Genomic DNA, 14962 nt, shown 5'->3' on the forward strand with positions numbered 1-14962 from the left:
TTTTACATATTGTATAGTCATGTTTAACAACATATTACTTGGTTTTAGTTCTAAATATAGAACTCTGAACGAAGATTTCTAAAGTTGCACAATACGGACAGTGCAGAAAACGACATAGAGATTATTGCAGAACGAAGGATAGGCAATATAGGCATAATTGTGTATATTATCAATAAGGACAAAAATGAAGAAATCGAGAAATGATTGAACGAATTGAGAGCTAAGTTTTAACTCAACGGTCTAGATCCAAATATTGAGAAACGAAATGATTGAACTCTCTGATATCCTCAAAGATGGTCCTGACTCTATCCTTATGCATTTCTTAAAGAGAAATTTCCCAAAAGAACTGTAGGCCACCTTATTTATTTGCCGCAAATGGCCCATGTTGCCAAATTGTGTGAAAATAAAATAAATGATTGAACGAATTGAGATATGAGTTTTAACTCGACGATTTAGATCCGAACCTTTCATCCGCAATACATGTATCTTGAACGATTAGACAGATTTTGAGAGAAACATTTAAATAATGTATTTACTGATCTAGAAAAAAAAATTTGCCAAACTAGTAGGTTATATACAATATACATAGGTAATTATGTACCTACATAACCTACGAGTAGAAGGATTATGATGTTACTATGCACAGAAAAATAACAGCAATATCAGATTATGAACACTGTGATAAGACTGATAAGGATTGATAACAAATTACTCGTACGTAAGTATCAGGAAATTTAAAAGCCCTGAAGATTATAATCCAACATTTTACATATTGTTTAGTCATGTTTAGCAACATAATACTTGGTTTTAGTTCTAAATATAGAACTCTGAATGAAGATTTCTAAAGTTGCACAATACAGACAGTGCAGAAAACAACATAGAGATTATTGCAGAACGAAGGATAGGCAATATAGGCATAATTGTGTATATTATCAATAAGGACAAAAGTGACGTAATGATCATTTTCCATACAATCCAACAGTTGAAAAGGACCTTCACAAAGTTACGAAGTCTTCAATCAAGAATATCCTTAAGGGTATAAGGTATCTATTTCAGAACTTCTGGTTTTAGGTCTTCAAATGGGTCTTCGAAAGACGATTTCTAGGCTGGTTTGTGCAATCCAGATATTGCTGAAAAAGACTTCGAGGGTCATAGGGACTGAAGGTATTGTCTTGAAATACATATGTATAATTGTTTGTCGTTTCAGAACTTCTGGTTTTAGATCTTCAAATGGGTCTTCGAAAGACGATTTCTAGGCTGGTTTGTGCAATCCAGATATTGCTGAAAAAGACTTCGAGGGTTATAGGGACTGAAGGTATTGTCTTGAAATACATATGTATAATTGTTTGTCTTATCTAAGATATCTAGTTATCTTTATCTCTTATCCATAAGTTCGTAGATATCCATTTCTGGTTTTAGTTCTTAAAATAGATCTTCGAAAGACGATTTCTATTCTGCGCTGTGCAATCCAGAGATAGCTGATTTGTGTCCTATATCCATTTGGACAAAAGTGATTTCAATAAAATAAAGTGGACCTTCACAAAGTTACCTAGAATTCAATGTACGAGTAGTATCCTTAAGGTATTTATTTCTGGTTTTAAAATAGGTCTTCGAAAGACGATTTCCAATACTTCTTATTGTGCAATCCAGAGAAGAAGATTTCGAGGGTCATTTTAAAAGGTGTTGCATGGAATGCAAGATGCAACAAACCAAACGAGGTTCATTTCTGGTTTTAAAATAGGTCTTCGAAAGACGATTTCCAATACTCCTTATTGTGCAATCCAGAGAAGAAGATTTCGAGGGTCATTTTAAAAGGTGTTGCATGGAATGCAAGATGCAACAAACCACACGAGGTCATGGTCTTCCACAGAGAGGAATTAATGAAACCATCAATGAGATTCTCAGCTAATGGTACCACTTCTCATCAAAACGAGAATGTGGTATTGGGAGTTATAGGTGATCTAAAGATCTAGTTCTACTTGAAGATAGAAGATACTCTGTAAATGCCAATAATATCCATGCCAATCCATGGTCAAAGAGAAATATGGAATTAATATATAATTAAAGAGAAATATATGGAATTAATATATGGTTAAAGAGAAATATGGAATTAATATATTATGATTAAAGAGAAATATTTATGTAATGAATAAAAATAATCATGGACACTATTGAATGTTTTAGAAAACACCGTAGTAGGTCAAGTCAAGCCAGACTTTGCTGGCTATGCTTGCTGCAGTATAGGAATGGAAGATCTTGAAAATGCAACGTGACTTTGCTGGTTATGAATAGATGCCTTGGATATGTGTGGAAGGCTACGTATGGAAGACCTAGACCTAGGATATGTTGGAGAAAAGATTGTTCAAGAATCTACACATAAAATAAAGATCAACATACAATGTTATTGAACTCAATGTGCACAAACAGTAACAACTTTCTGAAAGGGCAACAAAAGTGGCTCAAAAATATTTTCCAAATAAGCGAAAGCTTACAATCAAACCATGTACTTTGGTATAAGATTTATCAAATTGACTTGCTCATGATCCTAATCCTACACACGGCTTTTAACTTCAATCAAATAGTTTTCTAGGACTCTATGATTTCTGCCTAGTCATGGGCCCTTAAGGATGCCTAGTCATGGATGAAATAAGGTAAGCAATTATCTAATTTGGGTGTCTAATATGAATCTAATTAACAAGAAGGACATAATTATGGATTTTGAATCACAGGCGGTGTTTGAATTGGGCTTTTCAAAAACAAGGTCCTCAGGTAGTACAAAAGTAGGGTCTACAGTCGCAATTAGAGAGGTCAAAATAAAAACCCATTAAGTCCCATAATTTGGAATGGGACTTAGCAGGTTCTTACTTTGAACCCTCTAAATTGAAATTGGAAAAGGCAAATTGGAACGCAACCTGAATTTTTCTCCAATAATGTCCTTACCTTCTACGAATGAAATAGACATAATATAACTTTATACTATCTTTGATATTTCAAATCAGCCTATTATCTTTGATTTCAAATTTTATTTTATTTATATTTTGATACTTAGTCGTATTGCTCAATAAATTTTATTCTAGAGACAAGAATTTGTCTTTGATATTTCAAATCAGGATATTATCTTTGATTTCAAATTTTATTTTATTTATATTTTGATACTTAGTCGTATTGCTCAATAAATTTTATTCTAGAGACAAGAATTTATTAGTAACACGAATTTCCTATAACGACAGGTACCTAATTGTGTAAATTAGATTTTAGATTTAATTAATTTTACTTGTAAATACACCAGCCGTTTTTAAACTGCTGAGAGATCTGATCACCCAGATACGTAGCTGTTAATCAAGGATCCATAGTTTAGAAACTGCTGGTTTAGGGTTTTCTGAAATTTGATAAATTTAGCTTTAAGAAGTTACCTTGCTATAGTTACCTGATTAGATTAAGATTATCCACTTAAATTATTTAAAAAAAGCCTCTTCTTTTATATCAAAACAATTTCTGTATATATATGTAATGTGGTTAGTACCTTCCTTTTAATTTTCTAAGTGTAGCATAATCTTGTAAATAAAGCATTTTAATTTTACTGTCTATTATTTTTAGCTGTCAGTATGTCTGTACAAAATAAAAATAAAATCTTACGTGTATATTTTAAAAAAGGAACTGTCTTTGTTTTTTTCTTCAAAAGTAGTATACCCTTGCTTGTCTGGGAAACTTGACGATTCACTCAAACTTGAATTTTAAGAATTCAAATGATAAGAGTCAATATCAAGAATCCTTAGTACCTATTACCTAAATACTATGAAGAGTACTTGAAGTAATTATCAACTATCAACAAGATATTACCAATTACCACCTAAACAAAATAGGCATAGCTGAGACCCCTGCCAGCTCTGCAAAGAAGCACCAGCAATAGGAGAAAACATCATTGTGTGAATGTGGTATCTACCTACATCTAAAATTCGTATCACTCACCTTTATCAAAAGTCTAAAGGTCTTTTAGACAAGTGACAAACAAAGGGATCTAGTTAATCCAAGAAGCTTCCTTTTGATTTGAATAGGCCCACTAAGAACGGATTTTCCGAAACTCGCAGTGGTTTCCACACTATGACCAAAGAACTACTAAAAATCGACCCATGGCCAAAACGGGTAGGTCAATTTACATGAAGTTTGTAAGTAAGATAGTTGCTTGCCTTTTAGTAAGTAAAGGTATCTTAAGAACGGATTTTTTAAAACTCGCAGTGGTGCCCAAATTAGGGACGAAAACGAATAAAAGTCTAATATGGTGCCAAAATAGTATGGTCAGGTAAAACGGTACAAACGAGGTTCATGGTCTTCCACAGAGAGGAATTAATGAAACAATCAATGAGATTCTCAGCTAATGGTACCACTTCTCATCAAAACGAGAATGTGGTATTGGGAGTTATAGGTGATCTAGAGATCTAGTTCTACTTGAAGATAGAAGATACTCTGTAAATGCCAATAATATCTATGATCAAAGAGAAATATGGAATGAATATATGGTTAAAGAGAAATATGGAATTAATATATGATTAAAGAGAAATATGTAGGTAATGAATAAAAATAATCATGGACACTATTGAATGTTTTAGAAAACACCGTAGTAGGTCAAGTGAAGCCAGACTTTGCTGGCTATGCTTGCTGCAGTATAGGAATGGAAGATCTTGAAAATGCAACGTGACTTTGCTGGTTATGAATAGATGCCTTGGATATGTGTGGAAGGCTACGTATGGAAGACCTAGGATATGTTGGAGAAAAGATTGTTCAAGAATCTACACATTAAATAAAGATCAACCTACAATGTTATTGAACTCAACGTGCACAAACAGTAGCAACTTTCTGAAAGGGCAACAAAAGTGGCTCAAAAATATTTTCCAGATAAGCGAAAGCTGACAATCAAACCATGTACTTTGGTATAAGATTTATCAAATTGACTTGCTCATGATCCTAATCCTACACTCGGCTTTTAACTTCAGTCAAATAGTTTTCTAGGACTCTATGATTTCTGTGCTATGGATCAGTTTTGTTCTCATTACATCAACACTTTGGAATGAACGATATGTATCTTCTATGAACGATTTGTTTCCTCCTTTAACAACGTTTTGTATATTCCAGGTAAATTTGTCATTATATCATCAAGAAGTTCTACAAAACAAACAGAATCCAGACAACCCGACGTCGTACTAATTGTTCATTCAACATTGTCTTCCATGTCAGTGTGAATAACTTCCTCTAGTTACTAGTATATCCGATAGCATTGAACAATTAACACAAGGCATATAGTGCTGGCTTGGTCATTACGTGGCCATTATGTGAACAGAATACATTAGAGTGTTCTTGAGATCATAATAGATACCTTGGATGATAATTGTGAGTTGCATAACTCAAACCGTTGCACTGTGTTCATCATTTAATATACTTACATATTTATCATTTATGTTGGAATTTATTGCTGTGTTGAGTGGAACAATGTGTATTTATGTCTGTTTTAATATCATTCAATTTTGTGTATTGTGACGAACGATGTGTATATAATTATATTATCTTCTATGTATGCTATGTCTTTTGTTGACAAGTCTTCTCTACAGAGAGCTTTGTAGGGCTTTCAGGACGGGTCAAATAATATTGGCTAATCACCATCAACTCCCCTCGGTGCAGGTACACCGCTACAACAACAATAACAGAGGTCTTTGGCCGTTGAAACCGTTGCACTGTGTTCATCATTTAATATACTTACATATTTATCATTTATGTTGGAATTTATTGCTGTGTTGAGTGGAACAATGTGTATTTATGTCTGTTTTAATATCATTCAATTTTATGTATTGTGAGGAACGATGTGTATATAATTATATTATCTTCTATGTATGTTATGTCTTTTGTTGACAAGTCTTCTCTACAGAGAGCTTTGTAGGGCTTTCAGGACGCGTCAAATAATATTGGCTAATCACCATCAACGCATCAACTCCCCTCGGTGCAGGTACACCGCTACAACAACAATAACAGAGGCCTTTGGCCGTTGATTTGTTTAAACAGAAACTAAAGAGAGGGCAGGGTGAACGCGTGTCTTCCTCGCCATTTGGCGATACTTTTTCTTTGAGTGCCTCTTGAAGAATGATTTGCAAATCCCACAAACGAGGTTGTAAATCAGCGAAATGGTATCAACGGACAGAGACCCATCCACAGTTGTAATTCAAACCTATCTACCCACATATGCCCTACAATATAAAAATACAAAGGGTGGGTTTCACCAACCTTCTTTTTAGCTCCTAACAGCCTCTGTTAGCTCAACAGTCCTGTTAAACCAATACAAATCAAATGGAACTTAACAAGCCTGCTTGAGAAATATTGTTGAAACCCCCTCAAAGTTTTACATCGATCTAGTTATTCTAGGTGCTAAGTCAACAAGAAACATTGCCAACATCAGACCCATTTCACACAAGAAGTAGTATCAAAGACTAGTCGCTAGAATAACATCATGAAATATCCTGATACTTCATGTGGTCGAATACCAAACCGAGAGTACTTGCCATCTATTTTACTTTCTATTGATTGAGTCATAAGTACTCATAAGCGAAAGACACGAGAAGAATATTCTAGCAATCCTCCTCACGGTGGTGTTGGGCAGATTCCAAACATTCCACGGTCACTGATGAAGGAAGATGTTCGATGAATATTCGTCTGATAGAAAAATTCTTTAAATATCTGGGACAGATTTGGATTTTGGCATATTTGAAATAAACCATCATTACAATAAGATGGCTTTGGTGGATGCTTGATTTGGTAAGCAATCATACGTATTCCAATTCCTTTATTATTCAAGATGATACTTATTTGATGGGTGTTTCCTTTGATACCTATTTATGAAAAGATTACTACTGTGATAAAGGTACTTGACAGATGGCAACATTTACGTAAACGTAAATGAAGACGGGTGTAGAGTATACTGTAGATGTGTGCATAGTGCATAAGGCAAGATGAACTAAAGGATAAACACCAGTAGAACATGTCTATCTATTACCTCAATTACCACTATACTCATATCTCAATTACCTCCGTTTATCCTCATAAATATGTCAGGGGTGTGGTTAGCTTGGTTAGGAAGGTATTCTCGTTCATTATAATCGACCTTCTCTAGTAGGAGATGAAATGTACTTACTACACAACTTAGGCCAGCCACTCACTATCAGGTAGACCTGATCAGGTGTCAGGTATACCTGATAGAGTCAGTTTTACCTGATAGTGTGTGTGCTCATCAGGTATAGATATACCTAACAGATGGAATTCAGCCGTACCTATAAGGTCTACCTGATAGTGCTCATCATCAGGTGTCAGGTCTACCTGATAATGAGTGGCAACTTTCTGAAAGGGCAACAAAAGTGGCTCAAAAATATTTTCCAGATAAGCGAAAGCTGACAATCAAACCATTAAATAAAGATCAACCTACAATGTTATTGAACTCAACGTGCACAAACAGTAGCAACTTTCTGAAAGGGCAACAAAAGTGGCTCAAAAATATTTTCCAGATAAGCGAAAGCTGACAATCAAACCATGTACTTTGGTATAAGATTTATCAAATTGACTTGCTCATGATCCTAATCCTACACTCGGCTTTTAACTTCAGTCAAATAGTTTTCTAGGACTCTATGATTTCTGTGCTATGGATCAGTTTTGTTCTCATTACATCAACACTTTGGAATGAACGATATGTATCTTCTATGAACGATTTGTTTCCTCCTTTAACAACGTTTTGTATATTCCAGGTAAATTTGTCATTATATCATCAAGAAGTTCTACAAAACAAACAGAATCCAGACAACCCGACGAGGACTCTATGATTTCTGTGCTATGGATCAGTTTTGTTCTCATTACCCATCAACACTTTGGAATGAACGATATGTATCTTCTATGAACGATTTGTTTCCTCTTTTAACAACGTTTTGTATATTCCAGGTAAATTTGTCATTATATCATCAAGAAGTTCTAGTACAAAACAAACAGAATCCAGACAACCCGACGTCGTACTAATTGTTCATTCAACATTGTCTTCCATGTCAGTGTGAATAACTTCCTCTAGTATATCCGATAGCATTGAACAATTAACACAAGGCATATAGTCCTGGCTTGGTCATTACGTGGCCATTATGTGAACAGAATACATTAGAGTGTTCTTGAGATCATAATAGATACCTTGGATGATAATTGTGAGTTGCATAACTCAAACCGTTGCACTGTGTTCATCATTTAATATACTTACATATTTATCATTTATGTTGGAATTTATTGCTGTGTTGAGTGGAACAATGTGTATTTATGTCTGTTTTAATATCATTCAATTTTGTGTATTGTGACGAACGATGTGTATATAATTATATTATCTTCTATGTATGCTATGTCTTTTGTTGACAAGTCTTCTCTACAGAGAGCTTTGTAGGGCTTTCAGGACGCGTCAAATAATATTGGCTAATCACCATCAACGCATCAACTCCCCTCGGTGCAGGTACACCGCTACAACAACAATAACAGAGGCCTTTGGCCGTTGATTTCCATCAACCATCAACTCCCCTCGGTGCAGGTACACCGCTACAACAACAATAACAGAGGCCTTTGGTCGTTGATTTGTTTAAACAGAAACTAAAGAGGGGGCAGGGTGAACGCGTGTCTTCCTCGCCATTTGGCGATACTTTTTCTTTGAGTGCCTCTTGACAGAATGATTTGCAAAACCCTCAAACGACGCTGTAAATCAGCGAAATCGTATCAACGGACAGAGACGCATCCACAGTTGTAATTCAAACCTATCTACCCACATATGCCCTACAATATAAAAATACAAAGGGTGGGTTTCACCAACCTTCTTTTTAGCTCCTAACAGCCTCAGTTAGCTCAACAGTCCTGTTAAACCAATACAAATCAAATGGAACTTAACAGGCCTGCTTGAGAAATATTGTTGAAACCCACTCAAAGTTTTACATCGATCTAGTTATTCTAGGTGCTAAGTCAACAAGAAACATTGCCAACATCAGTGATCAGACCCATTTCACACAAGAAGTAGTATCAAAGACTAGTCACTAGAATAACATCATGAAATATCCTGATACCTCATGTGGTCAAATACCAAACCGAGAGTACTTGCCATCTATTTTACTTTCTATTGATTGAGTCATAAGTACTCATAAGCGAAAGACACGAGAAGAATATTCTAGCAATCCTCCTCACGATGGTGTTGGGCAGATTCTAAACATTCCTTGGTTACTGTAGGAAGATGTTTGTAAGATGAATAATGTTTGATGAATATTTGGTTTAATAAGCGATCCTCATAGGTAAACTTGGAAAATGTATTTGATTTTTGATGGATACTTGATTTGATAATCAAATGATTGGGCATATTCCAAACATTCCGTGGTTATTGTAGGAAAATGTTTGATGGATATTTGGTCTGATAAGATACTTTTTTGCTGATAAGTAATTCTTACAGATTTGGATTATCCCAAATAACCCATCATTCCAATAAAATGGCTTTCATGGATGCTTGGTTCAGTCTGAGTTTACTGGATCTTGCCTTTAGTTGTACGAAGAGGTGACGTGTGCATGCATACTGTACATGAAACATAATATAGGATGAAGCTAAGATAAACTAAAGGATAAACACCAGTAGAACCTGTCTATCTATTACCTCAATTACCACCGTTTATCCTCATAAATATGTCAGGGGTGTGGTTAGCTTGGTTAGGAAGGTATTCTCGTTCATTATAATCGACCTTCTCTAGTAGGAGATGAAATGTACTTACTACACAACTTAGGCCAGCCACTCACTATCAGGTAGACCTGATCAGGTGTCAGGTATACCTGATAGAGTCAGTTTTACCTGATAATGTGTGTGCTCATCAGGTATACCTAACAGATGGAATTCAGGCGTACCTATAAGGTCTACCTGATAGTGCTGCTCATCATCAGGTGTCAGGTCTATCTGATAATGAGTGGCTGGCCTTACACACAAAATGACTACGCCGCGTTCATTCCAATAACTGATTGGCGTAATTATTCAACTCGTCAGGCCGATTGGACAATCTAGTATTCTGATCATGTTATGGTGTATTGAGACGTGAACTTTCTCTCATCATTAGTTCAGACCATGTATAAAAAATAGTTTGAAATCTCACTGGAAGGAAAAAATGCATTATTTCAGCGACTGTGTCAATTTACCAGAAGGTTATGTGCATTTACCTGAGACTCATGAGACAAACTGGAGAACTGAGGGTTGAATCTTGACTTCTTCAGTGATTTATTGAAACTTTTATGACCAGGTTCATAACATCTCAAATACCCACTTGGCCTAGTTAGCTTGGAAAGTAGCACGTCTGCCTTGTAAGCACTAAGCGCTAGGTCCCGCCCGGGGTGGATTTTATCCTGAACGGTTAAGGTTCGTTCTCCGAACGAAGTCAAGAAAAAAAAAAAAACCTCTTCCTTTCTTTGAGTCTACAATATTGTCGAATGCTCTAGTCACATTAATACCTATCAGACCGAATAAAGAGTAATTTATTAAACTGAAAGTTTACTCGTACATCAAACTGACTTGAAGAGGTTATTGCACAACATGTTAACTGACGGGCTTCGAGCCAACTTGGACAATGGGGTCAAAAGTTTTTTGTGTGAATACTTTGGAGGGGAAAAAAATCGAACCCAATTTCGCAAACATATAAAACTTATTGCAAACTTATTGATGTAACTTGAACACCCAATTTTCGCTAACATAGTTTTATTGATACAATTTCAACAGTTGTCATTTCTAGGTTTAGTAGGTGGGATTGTATTGGTATTTGGAACCCTTTTACATCTTTGAACTTTAGTCCACTCTATCCACTAAACATGGTGAACACAATCTTCAAAATAGTAGTATTTGACTATTGGTGGGTAGTGGATATACTTCAGTATTATATTGATTTTCAAGACAATCAGTAATCAGTACCCATAATAATCTGAAAGGACTGAGGGCAAAACGTCTTCTAGCTTGCTTTTTTTTACTGTCATGTAAAGCTCTAGGTATTCACCAAATGAATTGTTTCACGAACTAAAATAATATCAAGTGAACTATAACTTCAGAAATACATCAAACAATCTGCGAACGTTCTCAGCCTATAGGTACCTCAAGGTACCTCATCTAGTAATAACATTTGTCACTAAAGACACTTATGTGAATTGTTACTAACCACAAGCGTTTGGCATATTGCCCATAAAAAAGGAATAGCAAAAGGTTTACCTTCCTACTTCAAGATCAAACTTTGCAAGGTTTCTAGAGACCTCTATAACTCATTCTCAAGAAAATATTAGAATCAACAGTCTACGGAAAAGGCAGAACCTACATAAAAGAAGTTACCATCACGGATCTCCAGAACTTACCCATCAGAGTACCAGAAGGACATGTTGACTCACGCAGAAACGTTGGCAGAATAGATCGCAATCTTTACGTAATTGTTTGTCTTATCTAAGATATCTAGTCTCTTATCCATAAGTTCGTAGATATCCATTTCAGGTTTTAGTTCTTAAAATAGATCTTCGAAAGACGATTTCCATTCTGCGCTGAGCCCGCAATCTTACCTGTAATCAAAGAAAAACCATTTGAATATTAGAATCACTTCTATGAGTTCTATGTTCTATGTATGAAGCTACATAATGAATGTGGTAAAAATGGCATTGGGCAGGATATAAAGTAATGGCATGAGAGAAGGGACTGGATTAAGGTTAGCTGGAAACTAGAGGACGGTACCAGTAATATTAGTCACAAAGGACGGTAGATAACATTAATGCTGGTAATAGACAAGTTTTCCATTCATATGTAAAATATGAATGCAACATGCGTACCTACCTACCTACCTAGATATTACGTATATCGCAATCTTACCTGTAATCAAAGAAAAACCATTTGAATATTAGAATCACTTCTATGAGTTCTATGTATGAAGCTACATAATGAATGTGGTAAAAATGGCATTGGGCAGGATATAAAATAATGGCATGAGAGAAGGGACTGGATTAAAGCTAGCTGGAAACTAGAGGACGGTACCAGTAATAGTCACAAAGGACGGTAGATAACAGTAATGCTGGTAATAGACAAGTTTTCCATTCATATGTAAAATATGAATGCAACATGCGTACCTACCTACCTACCTAGATATTACGTATAATACTAGTAGTTCGGTAGAACTCGGAAACAAGGACCGTACGCGGTCCCCAAAGACCCAATTGAGCACAATATCTAGTGAGAAAATTTCGTTTACCCGTTGAAAATTTGTGCCAAATTTCATCAAAATCGGACGAACCCTTCAAGAGTCGTGGAACAAAGACAGACTGGGTTTATGATTGCTCAAGGTAAGATTTTTTTTTTCAAGAGGTTTGATAGGGAGAACTGTAGCTGCTAAGGTCTTATCGTCCCAAAATCGAAGAGAGAAGGAAGACGGGATAGGAGAAAGCCAGCCGTTCCGGGAAGGAACATAATGGACAGACTGGGTTTATGATTGCTCAAGGTAAGATTTTTTTTTTCAAGAGGTTTGATAGGGAGAACAGTAGCTGCTAAGGTCTTATCGTCCCAAAATCGAAGAGAGAAGGAAGACGGGATAGGAGAAAGCCAGCCGTTCCGGGAAGGAACATAATCCCTTCAGGATAAAATTCGCCCTTGGCGGGAATCGAACCCGCGGCCTAACGCTTACAAGGCAGACGCGCTACCAACCAAGCTGACTAGGCCGGCTAAAAGTCTTCCTTGATGTTCTATTCGTATCCAAAATTAACCAATCTTCCCATTACTTCCCACTAATTCCCACAGGTACAATAAGGCGCGGATCTCGCTGTTCCACGTCTAAAGCTTTCCTGCGTCCCATTCGACTGCGGAAAAACCTGCATATTGCCATGGAAACGCAGGCCCTGCGACTTCTCTTCGACAAGTCCGGCCCTGTCCCCAAAGCTGTGGGCATTGAAATCCTCAGGGATGGACGGAAACATATTATCCGGGCTAAGAAGGAGATTATATCCTCGGCCGGAGCTATCAACTCGCCGCAGCTACTGATGGTGTCAGGTGAGATTTTGCTGAAAGCGGATAGATATTTGTTGTTCAGGCACTAAAAAAAGTTGCTTTTTCGGCGCGAACGACCGCGACCGTACTATGAGTGTTAAAGCTTTATGTGTCCGATTGAAAAAAGCTCTTTTCTGTGCAACGTTTTTTTTCCCGGCAAAGTCACAACTTTGGGTTTTTCCAAGAGGTTTCATAGAGGAATCTGTAACGACTGAGGTCTTATGTTCCCGAAATCGAAGTGAGAAGGAGGACAGGGGAGGAGAAAGACCGCCACTCCGAAACTTACCTTGTGAGGATAAAGTTCACCTCGGGCGGAAATCGAACCCGCGAACTAGCGCTTACAAGGTAGACGCGCTACCCTCCAAGATAACTAGACTAGTAGAAAACAGATTTGAAGTTTTTGATTTCCTCTGAAAAGTAGATACGTTCCTATTGTGAAGATTTTTACAAAAACTCGTGTTATCTTGACGTTTTCTGGAGATATCAGCAGGATTCTTTCTGGAACTGATTTTCAACAACATTCCGCATTAGAAAATCCGTTTTACCTAAAAAAAAAGGGCGTAAGCAGGATTCAGCCCTTCTCTCATAGAATTCTTCAACTCTTATTAGAGACGCTCTACGGTTTTGTTCAGAATTTGAATTTCAAATTCTCAATTCGTCATTGAACAAAACAGACTGGAGTATGATGGTATCTCGTGCCAGGACTTGGCTCAGGGTTGAACTTAGTGTTGTGTGAGGAAGTGCGAATTCTAAGTTAGTGGATTTAGTGCTATTTAGTTTTAGTTCCAAGTTTCTCGGCCTGTGAAGTTAGCTTTTTCCCGTTTTGTTTCCCTAAATCAAAATTTTCTAAATCGACAGGTAACTTCAATAACGACCTCTCAACTTTTTAATTTTCTCGAACTGTTAATCTTCAACGACCTACAAATGTGAAGAAAGCTTCAGAACATTAAAATGAGTTATAATTTGTTTTGCGTTATTGATGGAACTTCTAAATAAAAGTAGAAAGAATCACAATGGCCTAGGGAAAAATAAATGGCTTAGGGATGAAGTATCTAAGCTTTTGTTCTGAATGGGTTCAACTTCAGATTCAACGTTACAATGGGTAGAAGTTATAGGAACAATGGATTTCACCAATATTTTTTGAGTCATTAAAAGGCATGTTAAGCCAACAGACTGTAAAGTTCCATTTGATTTGTATAGGCTTAAAGGGGCTGTTGAGCTTTTTTTTATGAGGAGGAAAAATCTTAATGACTTCTCCAGCATGGTGTGGAGGGTATGCTGGAGTCACGGCTCAGGGTATGGTGTTTCGCCCATTCTGTGGCACCATTCCTGGCCGCTCAACCCGCTAAAAAACCTCCCCGCTCTTCTTTCTTGTTCCCGGAACTTTTTTGTTATTACATCGGGAATCGGTTTTTACTTTCTGTTGGGAATGGGTTCGTCTTTCTGGTTTCGTTTCAGGTTCATCTTTAGGGTTTGTTTCAGGTTCTTCTTTAAGTTTCGTTTCAGGTTCTTCTTTAAGTTTCGGTTCTCGAAGTCTGGTTTTTCTTTAGGTTTTGTTTCAGGTTCTCCTATAGGTTTCGCTTCAGGGGTATTTGGGGTTCTTCTTTAGGTTTGTTTGAGGTTCTTCTTTAATTGAGCTAACAGGCTGTTAGGGGCAAAAAAGAAGATTGGTGAAATCCACCATAAATATTTCATTTTTCTTCCCCAGGAGGCTCAAGCGTCCTGAACGCCATGATCTACGTCCGCGGCAACAAGAACGACTACGACCAGTGGGAGCGCCTCGGCAACTCTGGTTGGGGATACAAAGACGTCCTGCCCTACTTCAAGAAGTCGGAGGACAACCGGAACGAGTATCTTCTGCGGACGCCCTACCACTCAAAGGGC

The 14962-nt window shown here is 36.8% G+C and overlaps 1 protein-coding gene across 1 annotated transcript; it reads left to right on the top strand.

Annotated features, from left to right (window-relative positions):
* Positions 1-12515: 12515 nt before the first annotated feature.
* Positions 12516-14943, top strand: LOC103518040 (glucose dehydrogenase [FAD, quinone]-like; the record flags this gene model as incomplete). The annotated part of the gene is made up of 3 exons (XM_026829948.1): positions 12516-12536; positions 12833-13081; positions 14787-14943. Coding segments are annotated over exons 1-3 (419 nt in total), but the record flags the coding sequence as incomplete, so codon positions are not given.
* Positions 14944-14962: the final 19 nt, after the last annotated feature.

Source organism: Diaphorina citri, unplaced genomic scaffold, assembly GCF_000475195.1.
Source record: "Diaphorina citri unplaced genomic scaffold, Diaci psyllid genome assembly version 1.1 scaffold2054, whole genome shotgun sequence".
Classification (NCBI taxonomy): Eukaryota; Metazoa; Arthropoda; class Insecta; order Hemiptera; family Psyllidae; genus Diaphorina; species Diaphorina citri.